This window comes from Podarcis vaucheri, assembly GCF_965113315.1.
Source record: "Podarcis vaucheri genome assembly, chromosome: 17".
In the NCBI taxonomy this organism is placed as follows: domain Eukaryota; kingdom Metazoa; phylum Chordata; class Lepidosauria; order Squamata; family Lacertidae; genus Podarcis; species Podarcis vaucheri.
Genome location: NC_138755.1, coordinates 34,316,802 through 34,343,408, shown reverse-complemented (window position 1 = coordinate 34,343,408; position 26,607 = coordinate 34,316,802). Strand labels below are relative to the sequence as shown.

The window sequence follows — 26,607 nt, the reverse complement described above, 5'->3', positions numbered from 1 at the left end:
CCATTTAGAGACAAATTCTTGTTTTGATTTATTCTTTATTTTTTCTGATAAACCATCTAATTCGGCATATTCTGTCAGCTTTTGGATCCAATCTTGTATAGAGGGGATTTCCTTACTCTTCCATTTTGCTGCGATCTTCACGGCACATATTCTACTCATGTATACCTGAAGCATACCTGAAGGAGCGTCTCCACCCCCATCATTCTGCCCGGACGCTGAGGTCCAGCGCCGAGGGCCTTCTGGCGGTTCCCTCACTGCGAGAAGCAAAGCTACAGGGAACCAGGCACAGGGCCTTCTCGGTAGTGGCGCCCGCCCTGTGGAACGCCCTCCCTTCAGATGTGAAGGAAAAAAGCAGCTGTCTTCTCTTTAAAAGACATCTGAAGGCAGCCCTGTTCAGGGAAGTTTTTCATGTGTGATATCTTAGTGTATTTTTGGTCTTTGTGGAAGCCGCCCAGAGTGGCTGCGGAAACCCAGCCAGATGGGTGGGGTACAAATAATTCTTCTTCATCATCATCATCATCATCATCATCATCATCATCATGGCAAGGTGGTTAGCAGGATATATGTGGTCAGGACGATACATCTATATATTGTCCAAACCGGTTTGAAGTCTATATTGTGATATCAGTTCCATAATTTTTGACCTGGCAATATATCGCAAATCATGATGTGTGTGTGTGTGTGTGTGTGTGTGTGTGTGTGTGTGTGTGTGTGCTATGCAAAAATCACAACATGGGGGAAACCATTAAGCCAATGCGTCTCTTGATTCCTGCAGCCCCTATTAACTCTGCTGTCTCAACACCCCCCTGCCTCATGCAGAAGGCAGCCAATCACAAGAGCGGGCTCTGGGAAAACCCTCAACATGCCTCAACATAGCTCCATCCTTATTTCAGACATCATGGTCCAGTGCGTTTTTCTGGGGGGATGCAGGGGTACGCGTACCCCTAAACATTTTTTGAATCTAACGGGAGAAGAAACTAATTTTTTTAACATTTTTAGTTTCTTCTCTAGCATGGTGAATCGTCAAAATGAGAGTACCCCTAAACATTTTTTAGATAAAAGCACTGTTATGACCTAACAGTATATCACAATGTTTAGCTGGTGATAAACTGCGATGTTGAAAACCAGATTTTGCCCAACCCTAGTCAGGGCACCTGTCACCCTCCACTACCAGGGCAGTGGTGCCTGCCTTGGGTCCATATTTTTTATTTGCCTTTAATGCTCTTACTGTTTCCTGGCAGCTACCTACTTTGTTCCTACCAATGCACCTAAAAGACTGGTCACTGAGGTTTTAAAGAAGAAAACTCTAATAGGTTTGCCTGGAACAAAGAGGTAGATGGATCTAGAGCAGTGGTCTTCAAATTTGGTCCTCAGATGTCGTTGGACTACAACTCCCATTGTGCCATTGACCGTTGGCTAAGCTGGCTGGGGATTACGGCCTACATTCCCTCCCATAGCACCTTCCAAGGGCTGCAGGATGCCAGCGGGATTCAAGGCCAGAGGCAATTGTAGTAAAAGGCTAAAGCATACCCTCCAAGCATCCCTAATTCCCCGGGGCGTTCACGGAATTACACAAGCAACCCTGGCTTCTGATTTCATCCAGGAATGTCCCGTTTTCCCTCTCCAGCACTGAGATGGGAGGAGAAGGAGCCACTGCTTGCAACTAGCGCTTGCACTTAGCAGCAGAGACTTTTTCTAAAAAAGTTTTTATTTTATTTATACTTTTCAAGTTTATACATATCATTAGTTTTACAGTCAATTTAACATTTCAAAATTTTGACTTCCTTCCCCCTCTTTCTGTGGTTCCTTAAATTTATTCTTTAATTAGCTTCTGCATATCCAGATTCATTTAATTTACTCATCTAATTATCTACTTTAAATAGATACTCTTAGGAAATGGCAGGTTATTACATAGCAGCGGGACCTTCGTGGAGTGGAACCCTCGTGTGTGGGGGAGGCATTTCACCGATGGACCAGAGGTGGCGGGTGGGCGCAATGCCCTTGTCAACCCGTCTCTGCTGCTGCAGTGACTGTGTTATGTACTGAGTTGAATAGGATCCAAAAGGCAGCAGTCTGATTGGTCCTAGAACAATAGGTTTCAGAATGCAGCAGTCTGATTGGTCCTAGAACAATAGGGTCCAGAATGCAGCAGTCTGATTGGTCCTAGAACAATAGGATTCAGAATGCAGCAGTCTGATTGGTCCTAGAACTATAGGATTCAGAATGCAGCAGTCTGATTGGTCCTAGAACAATAGGATTCAGAATGCAGCAGTCTGATTGGTCCTAGAACAATAGGATTCAGAATGCAGCAGTCTGATTGGTCCTAGAACAATAGGGTCCAGAATGCAGCAGTCTGATTGGTCCACAGGAGCCACCCAATCCAGCTCCAGGTTGGCCTACAAGTGAATCCCTGATTGGCCTACAGGTGAATCCGGGAATTAGCCAATCACGTGGGGCCCATTGTGTAAATAATGTATATAAAGCAGACATTCTGGGGGAACTTCCATTCCTCCTCACCGCTATGAGCTGATTAAAGAGCATGAAATCCACTCTCGACTCTGAGTGTATTTCAGACTACCGTACATACAGGAAGCCCCATTCCTGCCATGCAGAAATCAGAAGGTTCTCCGTACTCGCAACATAAATCCAGACCCTCTCCATCATCCAGCCAGAGAAGCAAGAGGCCTTAGCACATTTCCAGGACACATTACGGCCAAACCAAAATATTTGGAGCAGAGCAAATGTGGGACATGGCCTGGAAAGAGTGCTGAGGCCCAGATCAAGGCCTGGAGAAGCACATTTGGCCTCCAGGACTGTGGGCTCCCACCCTCCCCTTTTGAAATATACTCAGAGTCGCAAAGTGATTTCATGCTCTTTATTCAGCTCATAGTGGTGAGGAGGAATGAATGAAAGTCCCCTCACAGTATCTGCTTTATATACATTATTTACACAATGGGCTGCACATGATTGGCTAATTCCGAAATTCTACTGTAAGCCAATCAGGTTGTGGATTCACTTCTATCTGGAGCAGGATTGGGTGGTTCCTGCCAACCAATCATACTGCTGCATTGTTCTAGGACCAATCAGACTGCTGCATTCTGAATCCTATTGTTCTAGGACCAATCAGACTGCTGCAGTTTGGATCCTATTCAACTCAGTACATAACACCTTTAAAAGTCGAAAGCAGCCAAACGAAAACACCTGGATCATTTGAATTTTCTTTCCACAGAATTAAACCATAGGAACAGATCTTACCTCAGGCACCCTTGCCTGCGTTGTGATGCTTCTTGCAGCAATTGGGTAGCTTCGCCATAAAATGTCAGTACAGGGAGGAGACTTTGCCCCAGTTGTTTATCATTTCTTTCTAAATGGGAGTCATGGGGTTCGAATTTCGCCATGGGACTGCACCCCATGTTCCCTACCAAGGCATGGAGGCACAAGGCCCTGTCATCAGCGGCTTTCCAAATGTAATATTAGGAAGGACGGCACCCCTGGCTGTCATACAGAGTAGATGCTTGCATTCAACAATGCGTTTAAATTTGTGGAGAACAGAAAACTTCAGCAGCTTTTAGCCGAATTAGCTAAGTGGAACCTCCATGTACAGGGGCAGTATAGCTCAGGGAACAAACTACAGCTCCGGGGGGGGGGAGCGTCATTACATTTGTGTCCCGTTTGTGCCTTGCGGTCCCGTTGGACCTCTCTCATCCATAAAGGTGATTCTCAGGGTTGTTGTTTTTTTAAAAATAATAATAATTAAATAATTGATTTTTTTGTGAGGGGAGGTTGGAATGGATATACATCCAAAGCCTGAGCCAAAAATTCACCTGTATCTGTAATCAATAAACTTGTGCCCATTTCTAAGCCAGGTCATTGTCTGCTTGAGTTTATTACTCACATTTAGCCACTGCCAGGGGTGGGGGTGGCGCTGTGGGTTAAACCACAGAGCCTAGGACTTGCAGATCAGAAGGTCGGTGGTTCGAATCCCCGCAAAGGGGTGAGCTCCCGTTGCTCGGTCCCTGCTCCTGCCAATCTAGCAGTTCAAAAGCACTTCAAAGTGCAAGTAGATAAATAGGTACCGCTCCGGCGGGAAGGTAAACGGCGTTTCCGTGAGCTGCTCTGGTTCGCCAGAAGTGGCTTAGTCATGCTGGCCACATGACCCGGAAGCTGTACACCGGTGATTCTTAAGGTCTTTTGCAGACCCAGAAAGCAAGTCCCTTCCCAAGGAAACAGATGAATGCAAGACATTTCTGGCATTATCGTTCCTTTTACATTACTGAGCTATGTAGAATTTTCTAACAGTCCAGACTTTAAAAATGCACTCTCCTTGGGCATGGAGAAAGCTAGCATTGCATATTAGGGTCTTAACGAGGGGAGTAGAATGAAAAATGCTTCTGTAAGGACCCCTGCAAACAGAAGTGGTGAGATTTGCTTGTTTCCTTTCACTACCAAGAAGACACAAGCCCCTGCTCCAGGTCTGCTCCCAGGTACAGTTCCCTGGAAATTCGGCTGCAAAACATTGCCAAGCAGTGACACAATTCTTGGGACCAAGTGAAATGTGCAGTAATCAAAACCAGACGCAAGTCTAGTCCAGCCTGTTAAATCCGTCTCCAAATCGCTTCATTCCCAAGGGTCAGATCTCAATCGGGAAGGAATCGGGGGAGGCTGGGAAAAGAGACTTTAGCATTTCCCTGACATTTACTGCACACTTTTTCTCTTGCTGCTAAAAGACCCTGAATCCATTTGGCTGCCAGGGACCGGCTAAAATAGCACCGCAGCTGGCCCCAGATCAGCTGCAACGGCAAATCTGAGCTATGCCTTGACAGGAGGGTTTTTGCTTCGTATCTGCAGAACATCCACCCAAATTGCTGTTTTTCACACTGCTTGGGAGAGAGTATGTGGGCGTTTATAAGAATCTAAAACTACAGCACAGAAAGACCAGAGAAAACCACATCCATCAGAACTCTGCACGAAGAGCAAAAGTCTTCCTGTATCTTAAACCCGCCTCCCCCATCCTAGGACCTCCTGATCTGTTTGGACTATAATTCTGATGGGAGTTGCTGTCTAAAGCATTCAGAGGGCACCAGGTTGGGCACAGCTGCCCTAAACCATTCTTAAACTAAAGATTTTAACGCATGCACAGCTGAACTTAAAAGCATCTCCTGATTTTCGGCCAAGCTTCCTCAACTTCGCTTCTTGAGCAAATGCAAAAGTGGCCAGGGTGTTGAAAACAGACAGACCAGATTCAGGATTAAAATGCTACATTTGATCTAACCAGCTGTGTCAGTAGGGGAGTGTAGCAAACATTTATTTGCTACATTTAAGACATCTAAATTTAAGACATCTGAAGGTGGCCCTCATTAGGGAAGTTAATTAATAACTGATGTTTTAATGTATTTTTAACCTTCAGTTGGAAGCCGCCCAGAGTGGCTGGGGAGACCCAGCCAGATGGGCAGGGTAGAAATAATAAATTTAAATTTAAAAAATTTAAATTAAATTAAAAAAATTAAATTTAAAACATCTCTGTTGCGGATAAGATCCTGATGCTTTTGGAGAAAGCTGACCTTCTAGATCTGTTTCAATCAGGGTTTAGGCCCAGATCTGGCAGAGAAACTGCTTTGGTTGCCCTTTACATAGCTAGGGGCTACTTCTGGATCCATTGCTATAGCTTGGGGGGGGGGAGAGAAAGACCCCTTGGCTCCCAGGAGTTGACTCCTATGACAGCAGCTCATTTCTGGTGGTCTTGCCCCATGAAATCAGTTGGCAAGACTGAAAGCCCCTGCCTCTCCACAGCTATCTATGTCCCTTCCTCCTTTTCCCAAGCAATCGGAGCCTATGTCTTCAAGCAGTTTGCCTTTGCTCCGCCTGTTTCACCCCTCTTCTGCTTCTGGGAGTCAAAAGTGGAGAGGAGGGGAACTTGTGACTCTACACTAGCCTGGCTCACCTCTGCCTCTTGGCCTCCCTTTCCCTGCTCTTCTGCTTCATCTTCTGTCCTGATTCTGGACTTCTCTCTGCCTCAGACTCTCCCAGCTCACTAAAACTTGCTACCTCCTCAGCTTCCAACACCAACTCTTCCTCGTCTTCTCCCTCTGGCCACTCATTGTTGTTCCCCACCACCATTACCACTAATCCCTGGGCTCTGAGCCTTCTTCTCTTGGTGGTTCCCCAGCTGGTTGCTCCCACCGTTTCTCTGCATCCATGGCACTCTGCTTTTCCCAGCCACCGTAACGTCATGCTCTCAAGCTCTAAACCAGCCAGTCGGCCCAAAAGGATGCCAAAGCTGATGACATTGAAAGCTGCTGAGAGGTCTAGTAGGGTCAACGGAGTTGCACATACGTTCCATGACATAAGTCATCCACGAGGGTGACTGGGTGCAACAGCCCTTGCAGCTTGACTCACGGTGATGACAGCTTCTGCGTGCTTGCTTTCTGCTTCCTCCTGAAGCCTCTTATGTTCCTCTTCAGGTCTGCCTGCAGTGGTGATGGCACCTTCTGCTTCGCTATGGGCCATGATGCAGCTTAACTGGGAAGGCAGAGAAGTGAGAGACAAGGCAGAGGGCAGCTGCTTCCCAAACTGGTGAATGTGGGTGGGTTGGTGTGACTCTCACTTCTGCAGAACTGGGGAGGAAGGGACCCATACTCTCCTTATCACTGCTGGAGAGCGTCAGGGTGAACTGAGAACACTGTTCACTTACACAAGGGCATTATGGACTTTGTGCCATTGATCAGCCTATTATAAATATTCAGCACAACCTTAACTGGGCTGTAGTTCAGTGGCAGAGAGGCACATACATTGCCTATGAAAGGTCTTAGGTTCAATCCCCAGGTGCAGATGGGGGAAGATTTGGATCAGGAATCCTGGACAGATGCTACCAGTAAGTGATTGTGAGGTACAGATGGCATAAGGCAGCTTCCTATGACCCTACTGAAAATGTAAGGTAAAGGTAAAGGGACCCCTGACAATTAGGTCCAGTCGTGACCGACTCTGGGGTTGCGGTGCTCATCTCGCTTTATTGGCCAAGGGAGCCGGCGTACAGCTTACGGGTCATGTGGCCAGCATGACTAAGCCGCTTCTGGTGAACCAGAGCAGCACACGGAAACACCGTTTACCTTCCCACTGGAGTGGTACCTATTTATCTACTTGCACTTTGACGTGCTTTTGAACTGCTAGGTGGGCAGCAGCAGGGACCGAGCAACGGGAGCTCACCCCGTCGCGGGGATTCGAACCGCCGACTTCTGATTGGCAAGTCCTAGGCTCTGTGGTTTAACCCACAGCGCCACCCGCGTCCCTTACTGGAAATATAATCTGGAGAAAATAGATTAATTTTCCAGATTCCCAGACTCCAGATTTCAATGGCTCTTTGAAAAGCATTATGTTACCTTTAAAGCACACTTGAAGCACATTCCTCAGCCCCTCAAAGAATTCTGGGCACTATAGTTTGTTAAGGGTTTCTGGAAATGATTATTCTGTGGGGGGCAAACTACAGTACCCATAATCCTTTGAGCAGGGGGATATGCTTTCATAGAATCATAGCACTGTAGAGTTGGAAGAGAGCCTGTGGGTCATTTAGTCCAACCCCCTGCAATGCAGGAAAATGTCCCATACAGAAATTGAACCTGCAAGCTTGACATTAGCAGCCGCACGCTCTAACCAAGTGAGATATCCAGGATTTGACTGTGCTTTAAAGGTATAGTGCATGGGTAGGCAAACTAAGGCCCAGGGGCTGGATCAGGCCCAATCACCTTCTCAATTTGGCCCGCAGACGGTCCAGGAATCAGTGTGTTTTTACATGAGTAGAATGTGTCCGTTTATTTAAAATGCATCTCTGGGTTATTTGTGGGGCATAGGAATTCATTCATTTAATTCCCCCCCAAAAAACAAATATAGTCCTGCCCCCTCTCACCACAGCTCCCTAAAGTGAAATATTTAGGAATTCAAATAACAATGAAAATTATAAATTTGTTTGAAGATAAGTATTTTAAAAAATGGGAAGAAATAAAAAGAGAAATGGAAATTTGGACAAGATTGAATTAAACACTCTGGGGTACAGCTTCATGCCTCTTCCATGGCGATGTGGAGGGAGTGGTCCTTTCCTCCCACATGTAGCTACATTTCCCGAGTACCAAGCAGGTAAGTCATCCTCGCACATGTTTCCCCCTGCGCAACATGTGACGGCATTCATGCGCTGGGCACATGCACACAGCATATTCTCTCTCTCTCTCTCTCTCTCTCTCCTCTCTCTCTCGGTTCCGGTGTGCCCTGCTCAGATGCCAGGGTGTGCCCACACCAAACTCAGCGCACGGCTTTTGTGGAGGAGCTGGAAGTTGCAACAGAGACCTGCCTCCCTTTTCTGTTTGGTCTATACGTACATTCCATCCCCCAAAGGGAAACAACTTGAGGTTAATTAGGCAACTGGCAGGATGACACTCGCAGTGGCAGAAGTCCAGCAGAACTCATGAAAACGACTTCCTCGGAGGGGGCGAGGGCTGCTTGGCCCGGCTGCGGCATCTTTCCCTTGCACTCCATAACGCGCCGCACTCCGCAGAAACAAGCCAAGGATCCGCACCCTTCTGTTCTCGCTCCTGCTTTCCTCCGCTCCTAAGGAATCCTGCTTTTGTTATATGGGAAGAGGGGGGTGGAATTGCAACGCAGAAGAGTTTAGCAAATATATTTGGAGAGGACACACGCACACAAACACACACACACTCCTGCATAAGCAAGCTGACTGCCAAACCTGAATTGCAGCAGCGAGAGTGGCTGAACAGCTAAGGCAGCTGCTGTTGAGTTTCAGTCTGCCTGTGGTGCAGGTTTTTCAAGTCACACACACACACACACACACACACACACACACACACACACACACCCTGCCTGTCACACACTCCTTCTCTCATTCATACGCGCGCGCACACACACACATGCAGAAAGGAGCTGTTTGAGGTTACCGCCTGCACAGGTACTTAAACATTCTTGGAGGATCTCGGCTGCTTAAAGAAGATCCGGTCCTTCCCCAGGTAAGTGCAAAACTGAGCAGAACGCATTGATCTGACCTGAGAGCCCAGGCTGAAGTTAATGGTACATTGATGCTTCTTCTCTGATGGAAGGCAAAAAAAGGGGTCAGGAATTTGCAACGAAGCCGGGGCAGCTTTAGGAAAGAAGACCCAGGGGAGAGGAATGTCATTTGCTTCCAAACTACATGCTGCAGAGAGAGAGCATTCTTCCTGCATCTTTGCTGCTGCTGCTGCTTGTAGGTTTTTGGATGCTGTTTTATAAAGCACTGCCGAGTGTGTGCCACTCGCAGAGCAACAGCAGAAGAGGAAAAGGAAAGATGCATTTACAATCTGCATTTTTGACAGTATAGGGAAGGAAGAGTCAAAAAGAACAAATAACAGAGGTGGGGGAGAGATAATGGCCAGCTCACTTTTGTGGACATTTTCATAGGTGTACTGATATGAGCATGTTGCCTTGATAAAGATTACCTTAATATTTCTATGGTACCTCTTGACATGTCATTGGTTTTAGCATCTAATAGCGTTAGACAGTTGGCGTGAAACGGTGTTTTATGATGTGACAGTGACAGAACACCCAAAAGATGCCGACAAGTCCAAAGTACTCAAATTTGGAAAGGGAAATGTTACATTTCAAAAAGGCAATTTGAATGCTGAATTCAAAACATAACTTTCCACATGTGTGCCAGACTTCAAATATTTGCAAGTATTCGCTTTGGCTCCATGATCCTGCCTTGTGCAAAAATGTATTGGACATCTATGGTACCTTTTGTAGGAAACTGCTCATTTACAATGTACCAGCTCAGCCAGGGGAAGCAGGCAATAAGGATCTTTTTGCGTTTGGCGTGTCTTCAAAGGCAAAAGTTTCCCCTTCGTATCCGCAAAGCGGCTTCTTTCAAATCAACTGCGAAAGTCAGACTTGTTTTCTCAAACTGTCGAGATTCTAACTTTTTTTAATGGATGCAAATTTTACCAGCTAGTAGCCGCCAGCCATCAAAAGTCAACAAACTATGCAAAATCCTCGAGAGGCGGTCATATTGTATATAGAAAAATCATGTGTGAAATAATGCTTTGTGACTGTGGAGTTTTGCTTATTGTTTGCCAAACTCCAGCACATCTAAAGCACATGAGGTCCTCCAGAGAATCCTGGGAACTGTAGTTTATTAAGGCTGCTGAGAGTTGAAGCTCTGTGAAGGGGAAAACTACACTTCCCAGGATTCTTTGGGAGAAACCATGTGCTTGAAATGCACGGGGTATATGCAGCCCCTGTTCGCCTTGTTCACTCTGCTGTGGTCCCTTGTAAGCTCAGCAAACTGAGAAAACCAGAGTTTGGTAGAAAAACCATGGAATGTATGTGTTTCCCTATAGAGATAGCCTATGGCCCTTTCCATGAGGATAGCGCTTGCCAACAGTTTGTTCTGAGGAGGATGGAAGGAGTGAGAAATAAACAGAGGCTAAGAATAGCAACTTGAGCAATGGCTTTCAGCAAGACCCAGGGACCATTGAAAGGCTGTGCTGAGTGCTGCAGGGCTCCAGAAACATGCATTATTCAGGTGTACACTTGTCAAATTATGACAGAGCTAGGAAGAAAAGAGCATGTTAACAGAGCGGTTTCTCTTTCCGGCGGAATGAGAAGCCTGCTGTTTGTTCTTGGAAGACAACCGCCGGCCAAATACCTGCTATTCAAACAAGCTGTTTGATAAGCAATATTTGTTTGATGCTCTTGCACCTGTTCCCTAGGTTCCTCAGCAAAAATAATTCCAGGGACAGGTCACTGAGGCAGGTGGCCAGGGTGACATTTGAGGACTCAGCTGAATGCATCAGGTGCCCAGTTTCAGAAGTGCCAATCTCTGTCATATTAACGCTCCCGGAAGCTTTTTCACCTTTCAGTTGGGGTGGGGCAAGGTACTTGGCAAGGTTCGAAGGCCTGCTCCTGAAGATCGTTAAGATTAAATTGCAAAAAAGCACACACACACACACAAAGAGTGTTTTGGAAGAGCATTTGTAGTGGTTGCTTGGTGCTAGCTTGTCATTGCAAGATTATCAAGTGGGGTCAACGAACCATCTTTTTTCAAAAAGAGTTGTGTGCTTCTGACATGTGTACCTGTAACATCAATCCATTTCCTTGTTAATAGTACAGTTGTGGCTCAGGGCAGATGTGGATGCTGGTGGAAAGTTGAACCCCTTTGTTTCCCTACCTTTTTTTGGGGGGGGGGTAATTCAAATGTGGAGATTGGGGGTGCAGTTGAAGGACTGGTGCAATGGGTAAGAGAAGGCTGCTTCAATATTTCCCTACAGGCCAGTTCTCCCCTGCTGCAGCTTGTTGTTGTTGCTGTTTAGTCGTTTAGTCGTGTCTGCCTCTTCGTGACCCCATGGACCAGAGCACACCAGGCACTCCTGTCTTCCACTGCCTCCCGCAGTTTGGTCAAACTCAGGCTGGTAGCTTCGAGAACACTGTCCAACCAGCTCATCCTGTCGTCCCTTTCTCCCTATGCCCTCCATCTTTCCCAACATCAGGGTCTTTTCCAGGGAGTCTTCTCTTCTCATGAGGTGGCCAAAGTATTGGAGCCTCAGCTTCACGATCTGTCCTTCCAGTGAGCACTCAGGGCTGATTTCCTTCAGAATGGATAGGTTTGATCCTCTTGCAGTCCATGGGACTCTCAAGAGTCTCCTCCAGCACCATAATTCAAAAGCATCAATTCTTCAGTGATCAGCCTTCTTTATGGTCCAGCTCTCACTTCCATACATCACTACTGGGAAAACCATAGCTTTAACTAGACGGACAGTTATCTTCCTTCAAACATCTACCCCAACTAGACTCCAAACATGGACGTGATCTGCCTGGGGAGAGGGGTGGACAACCACAGGCAATGGCATTTGCAGAGGAGGATTGGCAGGCATCCCAGTGGCCAGATCTTCCTTCCTCCCACTTTCCCAACCCTCTTGCAGCCTCCACCCCTGCAATATCTTAGGAAACATGGGATGGAGACATGTTTGCCAAGGTATTGCCTGAGCAACATCTTAAGACATTAGTTGCTCTCTGCCCACAGATGACTGTCTCCAGCTCACCTATACTCAGGGTTTAGCTACTGAAAATGATGGAGCTAAGAGAGCCTTATCTATTAATTTCAGTGGGTCTTGTCTGAGTAGGACTTACATTGGAAGCAACCCGGGCCTGATGGTAATGGCTTCCTGCTGCATGCAGGGCTAGCTCACACTGTGTTGGCAACTCAACTGCCAATTAAGAAGTGCCACTTGCTTAGGGATTTTACTGGCCTGACCAGAATTTTACTGTTTGGGCCAGCAGCCAGCTGTGGAAGATTCACAGCCAGACTAAAAATCCAGTTGGGGGTGTGTGTGTCAGAGTTGGTGCACACACGTGCACCATACCCTTCAACATTTCTCTGATAAAAATAGGTATGTCCTATTCCATAATATTGGGACGCGGGTGGCGCTGTGGGTTAAACCACAGAGCCTAGGACTTGCCGATCAGAAGGTTGGCGGTTTGAATCCCCACGACAGGGTGAGTTCCCATTGCTCGGTCCCTGCTCCTGCCAACCTAGCAGTTTGAAAGCACATCAAAGTGCAAGTAGATAAATAGGTACTGCTCCAGCAGGAAGGTAAACGGCGTTTCCGTGCACTGCTCTGGTTCGCCACATGACCCGGAAGTTGTACGCCGGCTCCCTTGGCCAATAAAGTGAGATGAGCGCCGCAACCCCAGAGTCGGTCACAACTGGACCTAATGGTCAGGGGTCCCTTTACCTTTATTCCATAATAATAAGGATAATAATTTTACTATTTATACCCCGCCCATCTGACTGGGTTGCCCAGCTACTCTGGGCGGCTTCCTACTTGCATAAAAACATAATAAAACATCAAACATTTTTTAAAAAAATCTTCCCTATACAGGGCTGCCTTCTGAAGGTTGTATAGTTACTTATCTCCCTGGCTCTGGGGCCTCATGACTCCATCATACCTGCCAACATTTCGTCCTGGGTGAGGCGGGCCCTGCTAGGCGCATGTGTACTCTGTCCATTTCCCACACCCAACTGCATGGCCCTGGGCCCTGGCAACCCATGCTAGGCCACTACATGGAGCTGCCTTTCAAAAGGGCACAGGAACCTGTGTTTGTCCAAATTAGCGCCACCACGCTATTCACTGGGACTGGCCAATATAGATTATGCTGACACTATGCTGTCAGAACTGGCTACTAGTCTGTTTCCAGGAGACCCAGTTCAAAATTCTCATGTTTACTTTTAAAGCTAGAAGTGGCTTGAGGCCATGTGACCTGGAGGATACGCACATCCACACCTTTCTGGACCGTAAGGCCCTTCTCCAGCTATACCTATATAATGAGGGGTGACAGATGACTAATGGGAATAGGGCTTTTTCAGGGGTGGTGCCTCAGTTGTGGAATACCATCTCCAGGGAGGCTCTGTTAAGGCCCACATTGTAGTATTGTCAGCGCCAGGTGAAGCCCTTTTGTATTGTCCTTTCAGGCCTTTCACAAAGTGCATTTGAGATCATTTGCACAGCTGTCTCTTCTGTTGTACGTTTTGACTCTATACTGTGCTCTATCTCAGATGTCATGTGCATTGTGCATCATGATTTAATTATTTTTAGTTTAAACAGTCCAGAAAACTTTGGTTATTGGGTAGTATAGAAATGCAAGAAATTTAATAAAAATAAAGAGAGAGGAGTAGTCAGCCAGACCATAACCCCCACACCCCGCCAACCCTCTGCCAATTGACATTCCACATAAATCTCTATATTAGTTTCATCCCCATTCAGGCATTATAAATTTATTTATGTATTTATTTAAAATATGTATAGATCACACTTTTTTGTAAAAATGCAGGAAGGCAGTATGCGGTGCTCAAAATGACAACAAAGTCAATAAAAACATCAGTATAAATTATTTATTTAAATGTTTACAGACCACACTTTCCCTAAAAATACAGCAAGACGATAGACCACACACAAGCCAATGTAAGACCATTAAAAACCAATAAATGACCAATAAATGATGATGCACTGAACTCTTGGGTTGGAAATGACTCAGTATGTTCAAACGGACATTGAAAGTGGGATCATGTATAACCACCCCAATAATATATCATGAGCACTAATAGCACCCCCTCCAGCATGTTGATGCTCAAAACCAGGATTCGTGTCTTCCTGGCCCCGCTCCCGTGCGAGTCACATGATTCACGATCCTGCGTGTTTTTGTGCACTGTGCACTGTGCATGGTGCCCCAAACCAGGATGTCCCGATTTAATTGTGGCAGTTGAGGGGTATGAAATAATCATGAGTGCACGATAAACAGAATTGTCCGGAAGAGCCCTAACTCTCCAATCTATTCTCGCTGATTTGGTTTCACTGGAAGAAGACACTGTGGCACTTGACACATTGCCACGGCTCTTTGCTGGCACCGCTCAGCAAATTAATATGCAGAGCCAACCTTGGCCTACTCGTGCTTTTAGCAGGGGGGCTGAGCACCACAGCACAGCTATTCTCTCCTCGGGACCCAAGAGCTGCCAAAGGGTTGCTGAGTGAGCCCAGTGTCGACAAGGGCAGGGAAGAGCGAGCAACAAAGCTGTGCTTCCTGGAAGACAGGCTGGTCTGGGATTAAGTTTATATTCAAACTGGGGACAGAACAATCCCAAAACAACCTTTGGTGAATGAGCCCAGTGTGCTCTACGGCTCCATCCTTGGGAGTGCCAGGTCAGCCGGTTGCTGTTAGCAGGTAGCTAATGATCGTTGGGGCGAATGCAGGAGTTATATAAAGCTGTATTTGAGTAAAGGCTGTTCAGACAGAATTGAAGGGGGCATCACCAAGCTTGCACGTGCTTCCTACAGTCCTCAACATTCCTGTTCGCATTTGTTAGGCAAAACACGGATTTCATATTTTAAAATGCGAGTTTGCTAAGCGCTCTGTCAGCACGGTAGATACGGCTTGAGGGGGAAACAAAATTATGCATTAAGTAGCTCTTTGCATGTAAGGTGCAGTTGTGTGTGGCTTAAAAAAAATGCAAATAGCATCAGCTGTGGTGCTATTAATTTTCTGGACTTCAGCAGGTAAGGGCAGGAAAATTAATCTTGCCACAGACCTGAGGAAGATCCCTCTTCTGAAGCTAGTATTTGCTTTGAAAATCCCCAGGAGAGATCAATGGGGGGTTTCTTCTTAATGCAAGTAGCAGGTCAGAGGAGGGCTGCCCTTTGGGGCCACAAGATGGGGAGGAAAGGGTTAAATTTCCCTACCAACTCCTACTATGCTCCTGATAATTATCAGACCCACACAGATGATGCCATCTTCATAAAATAAACAAACCTGCAGTTTAAGTGTAAACACCTTAGTAGCATGAAGGATGTCTAAGATACAGTATTCCTCTTTCAATAGGCTTCCTGCCTACAGAGTTGTTTGCTTCACTGACTTCCGAAATGATTCTTGCAGGTTCTATTTATGGAACGCGTTGTGGTGGTGGTGGGGTGCCAATCTGCTCGTGTGCAGGATTAAGTCTTCAACCCTAGAAATACCGGGCTGGTCCACCTTGGAGCATTAGTTAGCATTATCCAATTTCCTTTGCTTCACATTAGACCAGAATAGTTCACACCCACAAGGACTTGAATTTGGATATGAGGAGCAACTTCAGTCTTTCCCCATGAGCACAGATCAGCTGACTGTGCATTTTGTTTTGTTTCGTTTTGCTTTCTTTAGGAAGGAGAGAACGAAACTCTGCAGGAACCATCAGTTTCAGGTAAAAAAGTAAGTCATCTTTCCCAACCCACCCAACCATGGCACACTTTAAAAATGGGACGAGGGTGGCGCTGTGGTCTAAACCACTGAGCCTAGGGCTTGCCGATCAGAAGGTCGGCGGTTCGAATCCCCACAACAGGGTGGGCTCCCGTTGCTCAGTCCCAGCTCCTGCCAACCTAGCACTTCGAAAGCACACCAGTGCAAGTAGATAGATAGGTACCACTCTGGCGGGAAGGTAAACGACATTTCCGTGCTCTCTGGTTTCCGTCACGGTGTTCTGTTGCGCCAGAAGCGGTTTAGTCATGCTGGCCACATGACCCGGAAAGCTGTCTGTGGAGAAACGCCGGTTCCCTCGGCCTGAAAGCGAGATGAGCGCCGCAACCCCAGAGTCGCCTTTCACTGGACTTAACCATCCGGGGTCCTTTTCCTTTTTTTTTAACCTTACTTTAAATCCCTGATTTAAATCCCCAGTTCACTTTTAAACCTGGGAGAATCAGAGGATGGGAGCTGCCATGTTCAGGGTATTTAATTAATTAATTATAATTAATTGATACACCACCTTTATCTTCCAGGGACCCCGAGGTGGTGTAGATGGTTGTTCTCCTCCTCCCCATTTCATCCTCACAGGAACCCTGGTTTACAGGCTATGAGATTGCGACTGGCCCAAGGATGCCCAGTGAGCTTCGTGGCTGGGGGGAGATTCAAACCCTTCTCTCCCGGGTTTGAGTCCAACGCTCTAACCATTAGGCCACACTGGCTCTCCGGGGGAATGAATTAGGCAAGTCGCTTCAAGGAACAGTCTCTGCCCAGTGGATTTTTTATCACTAAAGTACTTGTGTTAGTTGACTTATCGGGTTCTCAGCACTATCTGTTACAAAAGCCTCTTTTGTGAACAATCACGGTTAATAAGGTAACAATCATTGGGCCTCTCCAGACCGATGTTTACTGCAGGTGTATTCTGCAACATATAGTACCTGTTCGTGTCATAGAGCATTTGTGGTGCATTTGTTTTGCTTTATTAGGGTGTTTCAAGGCAGGAGGCTTGTGATTCGAGGACCCGTCCCTCGCTTGAGAATAATAAAGACACGTGGACACAGTATATTAGGTTAATGGGCAAGAAAAGGCCACAACTTTATTGATTACAGCAGGTGAGAAGGTATTGGCTTAGGCATTGGACAACTCCAAATTTGACTCCACCCACTCGGAGAGGGGTGAGTCTGAGGAGGGGTTAACCACCAGTAAGGGGAGCCTGTTGATGCAAATACAACTATAAGCATTCCCCTGATGTCACCGGGGGTCGTGCCATGCCCCCCCCCCCGCCACACAGGGCATCAGACAGGATCCATGACCGCCGGATTCCTTTAATGGAATACCCAAAAGTGAAGGGGTAGGCAATGGCCACACCTTGCCCTTCCACACACCAACAACACATTCCAATGCCTAACCACCAAATACCAAGAAAGTTGTGGTGATTGCTACAAGGTAGGCGGGAAAAAACCAAGAGGCCAATGCCAATTCGCCAATTGGGAAAAAAACTCCTACCAGGCCCCCTAGGAAACCAGGGCGACCAACCATGGGTCCATAGCAAGGTCAAGCGAGAAGCTACGCACTAAAGGGAGTGGTGGCTCGTGAAAATCAGTAGCGCAATGGCAGGGAGAGCTGACGCGGCCGCATTTGAGTGGCTAAACCACGCCCCCGCGGTGTCACCCAATTGGGTGCCCAACTGGGAGGCGTGGCGCGCCAGCGATGATGAGAGGGCAGGGGGCAGAACGCCCCCTGCATGATGCAGGGATCGGCTCCCGCTCAGTGGCGTAGTGTGGGGGGTGCAGGGGGGGCCGGCCGCACCGGGTGCAACATCTGGGAGATAGGGTTAGGGGGCGCAAATCCACGGGTTAGGGGGCGCAAATCCACGGGTTAGGGGGCGCAAATTACTTGCCCTGCCCCGGGTGCTGACAACCCACGCTACGCCACTGCTCCCACTCACAACCCCTCCCCTCCGGGAGGAGAGGCTTTAGTGTGCAAGTCTTGCTGGTTTTATCACTATCAGTTTTCGCCATCCCTTTTACAGGTCCGATACTTTGCTGCTTTATCCCTTTTGTTAGCAGGATGGGCAGTGACAGAACATGGGCAGGACTTGGGCTGTAGCATTTCCCATCTCCCTGGAAACCTTTCTCTGCACCTTCTTTTATACACATGCTTCTCCATTGTTACCACATTATTGCTATCTGGAAGGCCTGTGGTGCAAAAAAGAAGTGAGACTCACAGACATTAGTGGCATGAAAAGCTATAGGATTTTGAATAAAGCTGCACAATATGCACTGAATGGAAATGAAGGGGTATGAGCTCCCCAAAATTTTTTTGCAGGTGCAAATAATATTAAAAGCAGGATCACGGATGATTGCCTCAATACCATTGTGAGTGCAAATCCTGATGAATGCGCAATAAGGAGGGCGTCTGAAAGAGCTGACTGTTTGTACTTTTGGGATTCCAGTGCCTTCTGAACATGTGTACTGTGTACATGCATGCTCAGGATTAACCTTCACACATCTGATGAAGTGGACATTAGTCCACCAAAGTTTGTGCAACAGTTCGTTAATCTTCAAGGCTCTTTGTTGTGTTTACTTCAAAGAAGATCCATCAACAGCATCAAAGTCATATAATGGTAAAGGAAAATCACTTTCAAAGGATACAAAGGATATCTTGGTGTTATTTTTGTATCTCTCTGCAGAGGCTTAAATTTTGCCAAAGAGCATCACGTCCGGTGGTTTAGATAGATCTGGAGACAGGAGATGTAATCAATTTCCTTCTGTGGCTTTGTGCTTCTCTGTTAACCTTGGTGAAGTTTCTTTGCCATTCTGCATCTCAGTTTTGCTGCTTCTGAAATGCTGATACCAGTGTCTGCATCAACATCCCCAAAACTGCTTTCCTGCTTTCCCCCATAAAGCCTTCAAGGGTTGTGGTTGAAACCTCTGAAGGTGGGAAGGAACAGCTGAAAAGCCTGGGGAGGATGACTGAGAGTCAGTACCAGTTTTACTACATTTTAGCAGTTTTACTGTGTTTCCAAATAATGCCAGCACAGAGCAGTTTGATATTGAAAAATGGTACTAGGGACTGAGTTAACCAGAACTCTAAGGATGTTCTAGGCAGGCAAGAACAACAGGCTGCCTCTGATCCTGGAGTCACTGATAGCATTTTTCCTCCATGAATTTGTGTATTTCTGTGGGCAGATCTAACCATATGTTTAAAGCACATCCAACATACATTTAAAGCACATGACGTCTCCCAAGGAATCCTGGGAACTGTGGCTTGTTGAGGATGCTGGGAATTGTAGCTCTGTGAGGGGGAAACCAGAGTTCTCATGATTCTTTGGGGGAAGTTACGTGTTTTAAATGTGTGTTGGATGTGCTTTAAATGCATGGTATAGATCTCAGTCGTCCCTGGTAGTCATCCCTGAAGAAGCAGTGGCCAAAGTAGGCTTTATTTCACCCAGGTCAAAGACCCAATTTGGTGCCCCCATGCACATTCACTCACACACACACAGCCTTAATGACACCGCTCTGGAGGCTTCACCTGGGGCAAAAACCCTGGCTAGACCCTCCCTCCACCTTGTAGCTATAACCCTGGAAGAAGTCCTATATGAAAGGCCAAAGCTTGCCTACTAGATTCTCCACTCTCAATTACCTCCAGTGATTTTTTTTCCCTTTCAGTTGTTGAAGTCAAAATAAGGTCAAATATCAGTTCTGAACAGCAGCTAGGAAGGTGATTTGGGGGTGGCAAAGCTATAGGTTAAACATCACCCCCCTAAACTTTTGGAGCTGCTTCTCAGCTCCAAATTTCCCCCCGCTGAGGCTGTTCTTCTGTTCTTTCTTTTTTCTTTTTTTAAAGACTGTGTTGAAAGTTCTTGCGAATAATATGCTGTTAAGTCCTACACATTTGAATTTCTAAAACTGGGGGGAAAACCACACCAGCCACCAAGCAGGAGAAATTGCAGTCCATTAGGGAATCATGAGCCACAGCAACCCTAACAATATAATTCTTTCCTTGTCTGCTGAATTATTTACTGAGTTACCCATTCCTAATTCAGGAGAGTCCTTTTTTGAGAAATGAGGAAATGGGTTCGGTTTCAGATGCATAAAACCAACACGCTATTTATAAACAGAACAGCCAATTCTGGGTATTCCGTCTCGCTTTAACACCACCTCAAAAAGTGGGTGACCTTGACAGGGACAGAATGGGATGTCTGAGTGCTTGTGCATGTGCTCACAAGACGTCTTTCTGCACAAATGCACACAATATATGAAGGAGCAGGCCTTTGGGTTCATTGACGTCATGGTGATGTCTGGTCGTTGCCACATGTTGCTTTTGTGCTATGCATTGGGCATGTTGTGTGGGTGGCGAGTGACTTGAAGGAACTTCCAGAGATTCTGCAGGAAGAGTTGTCGGTGTGGCTGCACTGCATCAACACCACAACTCTTCCCGTGCTTTGTATTTTGCTGTCAAGGTGTGCAGAGGACTGTGACTTAAACTGCAGCTTGCAGCGGCTGGTGTAGCAGAAGCATAGCTGTCAACTTTTCCCTTTTCTTGCAAGGAATCCTATTCAGTATAAGGGAATTTCCCTTAAAGAAAGGGAAACGTTGACAGCTATGAGCAGAAACCATCGGATTGGCCTGCCCAGGTCCTCTCAGCAAGGAGCTTGATCTCTTCTTCATTCTAAACACAAAGTGGGAAATGCCAAATAAAATGGTCTTGCGAATCGTGAGCAGAATCCAGCCTTCAGAGCTACTTGTTTCTCAGTTGATAGTTTCACCACAAACGAGCTGAAGTTGTCATTAACGGTGAAGCACCCGTGCTTTGGATTTTACACAGGGCGATCGTACATGCAGATTACAAATTCAGCATTTCACGTTTAAATGATGAATGGCAAGATTGGACAATTTTTGAGAAGGGTCTTAGCTCAGTGGTAGACCGTCTGCTTGGTATGTAGAAGGTCCCAGATTCCCTGTCTGGCATTGGCAGGCAAGACTCCTATCTGAACCCATGAAGAGTCACTGGCAGTCAGTGTAGACCAGTGCTCTTCAACATTGGGTCCCCAGATGTTGGACTACATCTCCCACCATCCTCAGACATCTTAGCCAATAATCAAGGATGATGGTAGTTGTAGTCCAACAAAGTCTGGGGGAACCAAAGATTGAAGAACACTAGTGTAGACAATTGTGAACTAGATGGACCAACAGTAGAACTCAGTAAGGCAGCTCCCCCCAAAAAAATGTGTCCCCACAAAAATTGTTTCAGTTGCAGCAAAGAGGGTGATTGGGTGATTAACTACATGCAGGGTCTGACTCCACTGTCCCTATGCCTTTCTCCGCAGCTCACTGTTGCAGGCAAACTTGTGCCAAGAGAAGATGTCCACCGAAACGGCAACCAGCCCCACAGAGGAACAGATAGAGATTCTGGAGTATAACTTCAACAAAGTCAACAAGCACCCAGACCCAGCCACCCTTTGCCTCATAGCTGCTGAGGCAGGACTGTCTGAGGAAGAGACTCTGGTGAGTGACTGAGCCGCAGAACGCAAAGGCCAGCTCTGACCCCAGGATCCAGGCCTGTAGGGACCACATCCTCTCCCTTGGTCTCAGTGCTTTCAAAGTGTCTTCCTAACCACAGCCTCCCCCTGGCTGCAGATAGCTCAGTTGGTTAGAGTGTGGTGCTGATAACGCCAAGGTTGCAGGTTTGATCTCCATATAATCATAATCATCATCACAATAATTTTATTATTTATACCTTGCCCATTCTGGCTGGGTTGCCCCAGCCACTCTGGCGGGCAGCTTCCAACACATATAAACACATAATAAAACATCAAACATCAAAAAAAGATTCATTAAAAATGGGACAGCTATATAGTCTTGCATTGCTGGGGGTTCGACTAGATCAAAGTTTTCCAAACTGTGTGTGGCGACACGTTAGTGTGTCGGCTGCAGCGTGTAAGTGTTTTGTGTGAATGCTCCCAGGGCTGGAAAGGGGTTAGTTTAGCCTCCGGTTTGCTATTGAAACTGAATTAATGTGTCATGAAATGATATGTGTCCAAAAAGTGTGTCACCAACATGAAAAGTTTGAAAAGCTCTGGACTAGATGATCCTCAGGGACGCGGGTGGCGCTGTGGGTTAAACCACAGAGCCTAGGACTTGCCAATCAGAAGGTCGGCGGTTCGAATCCCCGCAATGGGGTGAGCTCCCGTTGCTCGGTCCCTGCTCCTGCCAACCTAGCAGTTCAAAAGTACTTCAGAGTGCAAGTAGATAAATAGGTACCGCTCCGGTGGGAAGGTAAACGGCGTTTCTGTGCACTGCTCTGGTTCACCAGAAGCAGCTTAGTCATGCTGGCCACATGAACCGGAAGCTGTACGCTGGCTCCCTCGGCCAGTAAAGCGAGATGAGCGCTTCAACCCCAGAGTCGTCCGCAACTGAACCTAACGGTCAGGCGTCCCTTTACCCTTTACCTAGATGATCCTCCCAACTCTACATTTCTATGATTCTCTCCCAAAAAAGATGTTTGCCTTTCTCAACATTTGCAACAGCAAGTGGTGACTTGGACCTGTGAACTGGTCAGCAGAACCACGGACAGGGCCTCTATGTCCCCACCTCACATTACCTCAGGGCCAAACTAGAAGTGGTGAATGGGTGTGTGTGTGTGACAAGACCAGCCATGGTTGCTGAATCACAATAAATAGAAAAACTTTCTCCTTACTTCCCCGATTGTGCTTTTCCTCCCAGCATGATGTGTCTGTAGTGATGGGTTGAAAGAAGGAAAAGCAGCTTTGGCGGGAAGATCCAGCCCCTGTCTCTAATTAAAATTAGACTTCCACCCCAACAAGCCTATTAATGAACAAGATAGGCATGTCATTTTAATTTTTTTTTTAAAGGTGGATCTAATATGGCCCTTAGTGGTTTTCATTCCATTAGGGACCATTCACACATTCAGCTATGAATCATCAACTTTTTGAGCAATCAAGTGACACAGAGCTGGCCTAACAGGGTTTTAGTACCTCTCTGGGGTACCTTCAACCATGTTGCTAGTGGTTTATCCTGCCCACCATGTGGTGAATTTCATACTTCTTGTTAAGTTGTGGGCGAACATATCAGACGACACAGCGATTCTTCCAAAGCAGCTCTTTATTTGTAAGCTGGAACAGAACTAACTGAGGAGCTCAGTCAGCCTGCTTATATAGAGCTCCAGAACAACGTAACTGTAACAACTTTCTAAAACTATCCAATCACTGAACGTCACTTTCCATCCTTCATTTGCATAACTATCTACAGTATCCCCCTGCTGGCCCAGGGTGAGCACTTCAGTACATAACACTTCTAATGCCAACGGCACCCGCCATTAACAAGGAGTTGGGGTTACTTCATCACTGTCATGATTTGGCCAGGATTGTGAGTGGGAAACTTGATACAAACATGAGATCCCCGTTGTGATGAGCAAAATCTCTAGGTCTCTCGCTGGCTCAAGTCAGGCCCAAGGTGAGTCTGCCTTCCCTTGAGTCACATATTTCAGATCTACGTCACTCAGCTGAAGCCCAAATTAGGCTTTTCAGCACTGAAACTCAAGGTTTGTTTTTCCCCAAACCATTGCAGTATAAAATGTATGAAAATCTAAAGTATACACCATATGGGTTTTGAGATAGCAGCCCCTAGTCTGCTATTCTGGCTCTGCTCTTTTTCCTTTCCTGAGAATGTCTTGTTTCCTCCATGTTCTAAATAAGTCACTGCTTCCTATTTAGTCTGATTATATTTATTGTCCAAAAACAACAGCCTGCAGCCGCACGGGACAGAAATTCATAACTACTGAGCAATGTTCCCTTCTACCTTTGACAGCCCAATTTGCAGCAAATAACAGACGAGAGGAAAATAGGCACAAAGAGGAAGGATTAAACTCTCTCGCTGACGCATTGTAGTCCCAGTCTAGATTATCCCGCGAGAATTGCAATTTGTAAGTGTAATTTTTAAGGCACAGGTGCAATGTAGTTTAGGTTTGGCTCCTAATCTACAATGCAGCAGAAGGAAGTAGGAATGGAGTGGTGGAGTCTTGCGGTTCTAGAATGGACTGTACCACTTCGAGCTGCAAGTGGAGGACCATATTTTTAAAATTTCTCTTGTCCTGGGATGAGGACCCTCTCTGCATGTAGAAAGCTAGCAGGAAGTGGATTGTGCAGCAACCTTTCTCTCTGATGTGCAGGAACTCTTTTTTTTTTTAAAGGGACATTCTAAAATATATAATACCCCCCTGCAGTATGAAGTGGAAGTGGTACAGTCCACTCACTGTCCCGTCCCCCGGATCTACCATCACATTCTGCTGTGTATCTAGACCAGTGTTTCCCAAAGTTGGGTCTCCAGCTGTTTTTGGACTACAATTCCTATCATCCCTGACCACTGGACCTCCTAGCTAAGGATGATGGGAATTGTAGTTGAAGAACAGTTTGGGAAACCCTGAATGTTATGTACTGAGTTGAATAGGATCTAAAATGCAGCAGTCTGATTGGTCCTAGAACAATAGGATCCAAAATGCAGCAGTCTGATTGGTCCTAGAACAATAGAATTCAGAATGCAGCAGTCTAATTGGTCCTAGAACAATGCAGCAGTATGATTGGTCCGCAGGAGCCACCCAATCCAGCTCCAGCTGGAAGTGAATCCACAACCTGATTGGCCTACAGGAGAATTCCGGAATTAGCCAATCACGTGCAGCCCATTGTGTAAATAATGTATATAAAGCAGATATTGTGGGGGAACATCCACTCCTCCTCACCACTATGAGCTGAATAAAGAGCATGAAATCCACTCTTGACTCCGAGTATATTTCACCGAACTAGACCATACCTGACTCAGCATTCTTCTTCCTGTGCATTCTGCACTCCCAGCAGCTCACCCTCAGTGAAATTACTATATGCTATATCTACATTTATTGTGCCAGCTCAGTTTCTCTGTTTTCATCTTGCCATGTCTCTTTTGTTTCCCCAGAAATGGTTCAAGAAGCGCCTTGCGGAGTGGAGGAGGTCAGAAGGGCTGCCTTCGGAGTGTGGGTCTGTCCGAGACTGACTTGAACTCTCCTTCCAGAGACAATCCTAGAAAGCTGATGGCGTCCAACTATTAATTCATGCTGCGGAACATGTTACTATCAAAACTAATTGTGTCTGTTATTTAACCTGCTGCCTTATTTAAATGTACATAACCTGGGGGGGATAAATAATTATATAAAACCATATAGATATATATATGCAAGTTGTAATGTATTCTTGTATAGAAATTATAAAGGAAGACCTGCAACTGCCGCTGGCTGCAGCTCCTTTCAAAGTGGCATGGAGTAGTTTAGGATTAATGTAATATTCCCCTTGATTTGTGGCAAAGCTAATAATATGAACGAGAAGACTTAGCAGGGGGAAATGGTCTGTCCATCGCCTGCCACCGGATCTCAAAAAATGAGCTCACTTGCGGAGCGAAGGAAAACAGCATCGAGAAAACCAACTGCATTGACAAAAAGTTGGGGTGTGATTTCAGTGTGTAGGCAATGATGAATGTAGAGAGATAGCTTCCAGTAAACCAAACTGAACATTGGGCGTTGCGTCGGCAGCGAGGGTTGGGCTGTGCCCACATGCCCTGGGCACCATGAAGACACCCTCCACTATGGCACACTAGGGAAAATCCCTGCAGCAGGACATTTAGCCTCACTAGCCCCAGACAGGTGTAAACTGAAAATTGATATCAATGCATCTGGATTCACTATTGGTCAGTGCAGCCAGATTCTTCCGCCCCACTCCCCAGATCCCTGGCTTTAATTTGTTCGACGTTAGTCCACTAACCTTGGATGGTTTGGTGTAAAGTGCCTAGCATGCAGGTATGAGCGCCTATGCTGCCCAGTATCAGGATTGGATCGTGCCCATAGTTCATTCGATGCCAGCGTTAATGAATGAAAACCTGTGCATGCTTACGCCGTTGCCGCATTTATTTTATTGTCTTCCGAAAGGCGTGCCCTCTAAATTAAAAGGAGTATTTCCCTCCAGATGTGCGAATAAAAATGGAAGTTAAATCAGACTGGATATGCATGCTTCTGGTTGATATGGTCAGCCTGTCAGTTTATCATCGAAAAGTCCACCCCTGGTGATCTCGTATGACCAAGAAACAAGCCAGTGGGAGCATTGTTGGAAACTTCTGCCATTTCCTTCCTCAATGCATGGGAACAGCAAAAGGCATGACCACAAACTCAGCTTGCTGGAAGCAAAATGTATGCTGGTTGCAATGTCATGCATAGTAAAGGACTTAGGGAGGAATCACCTTTGGGAACATCCAACAGGGACGTCGCCATTATGTCCTAAACTGGTGACAGTAGTAGTAGTAGTAGTGGTAGCAGGAGTGTAGGAAGGGGGGTTTAGGGTGTGCGATCTACTCTGGATGTCATCCCTGAGGGGGTGACAAAATGGCACACCACGGGGGGGGGGGGACTTACCGCAGGGCCTGGCCTGCAGCACGCCTGAGCCACGCGTATCGCCTGGGAGTGACGCATGTCTCAGGGCCCTGTGCTGCCCGAAATGGCAGCGTGGGGTTTGAGTCCGCTAGGCAGACTCCGTGGGCAGCTTGCCGTGGCACCCCCCTGGACGGATCATTGCGGCGCACCCATGTGCAAATCGCCCCACCCCCGTGGGCGAATCGCCCCGTCCCGACCGCTCTGGGTGCTGGAGCACCTAGCTATGCCCCTGAGCAGTAGCAGCAGCAGTAGTAGTAATAATAATAATAATAGTAATAATAATTTATTTATACCCTGTCCACCTGGCTGGGTTTTTCCAGCCACTCTGGGTGGCTCCCA

General features: G+C 46.6%; 1 protein-coding gene across 3 annotated transcripts; it reads left to right on the top strand.

Annotated features, from left to right (window-relative positions):
• The first annotated feature begins 8,329 nt into the window (after positions 1–8,329).
• Positions 8,330–25,838, top strand: HOPX (HOP homeobox). 3 transcript variants are annotated; one of them, XM_082205310.1, is made up of 4 exons: positions 8,330–9,008; positions 15,721–15,760; positions 21,128–21,305; positions 24,768–25,838. In XM_082205310.1, exons 3-4 carry the CDS (start codon positions 21,162–21,164, stop codon positions 24,843–24,845), a joined length of 222 nt encoding a protein of 73 aa, XP_082061436.1. In that variant the 5' UTR covers positions 8,330–9,008; positions 15,721–15,760; positions 21,128–21,161; the 3' UTR covers positions 24,846–25,838. The 3 variants fall into 3 exon arrangements, with proteins under 3 accessions (XP_082061436.1, XP_082061435.1, XP_082061434.1); XM_082205309.1 differs by having other exon boundaries at positions 8,332–9,008; positions 15,721–15,768; XM_082205308.1 differs by lacking the exon at positions 15,721–15,760 and having other exon boundaries at positions 8,346–9,008.
• Positions 25,839–26,607: the final 769 nt, after the last annotated feature.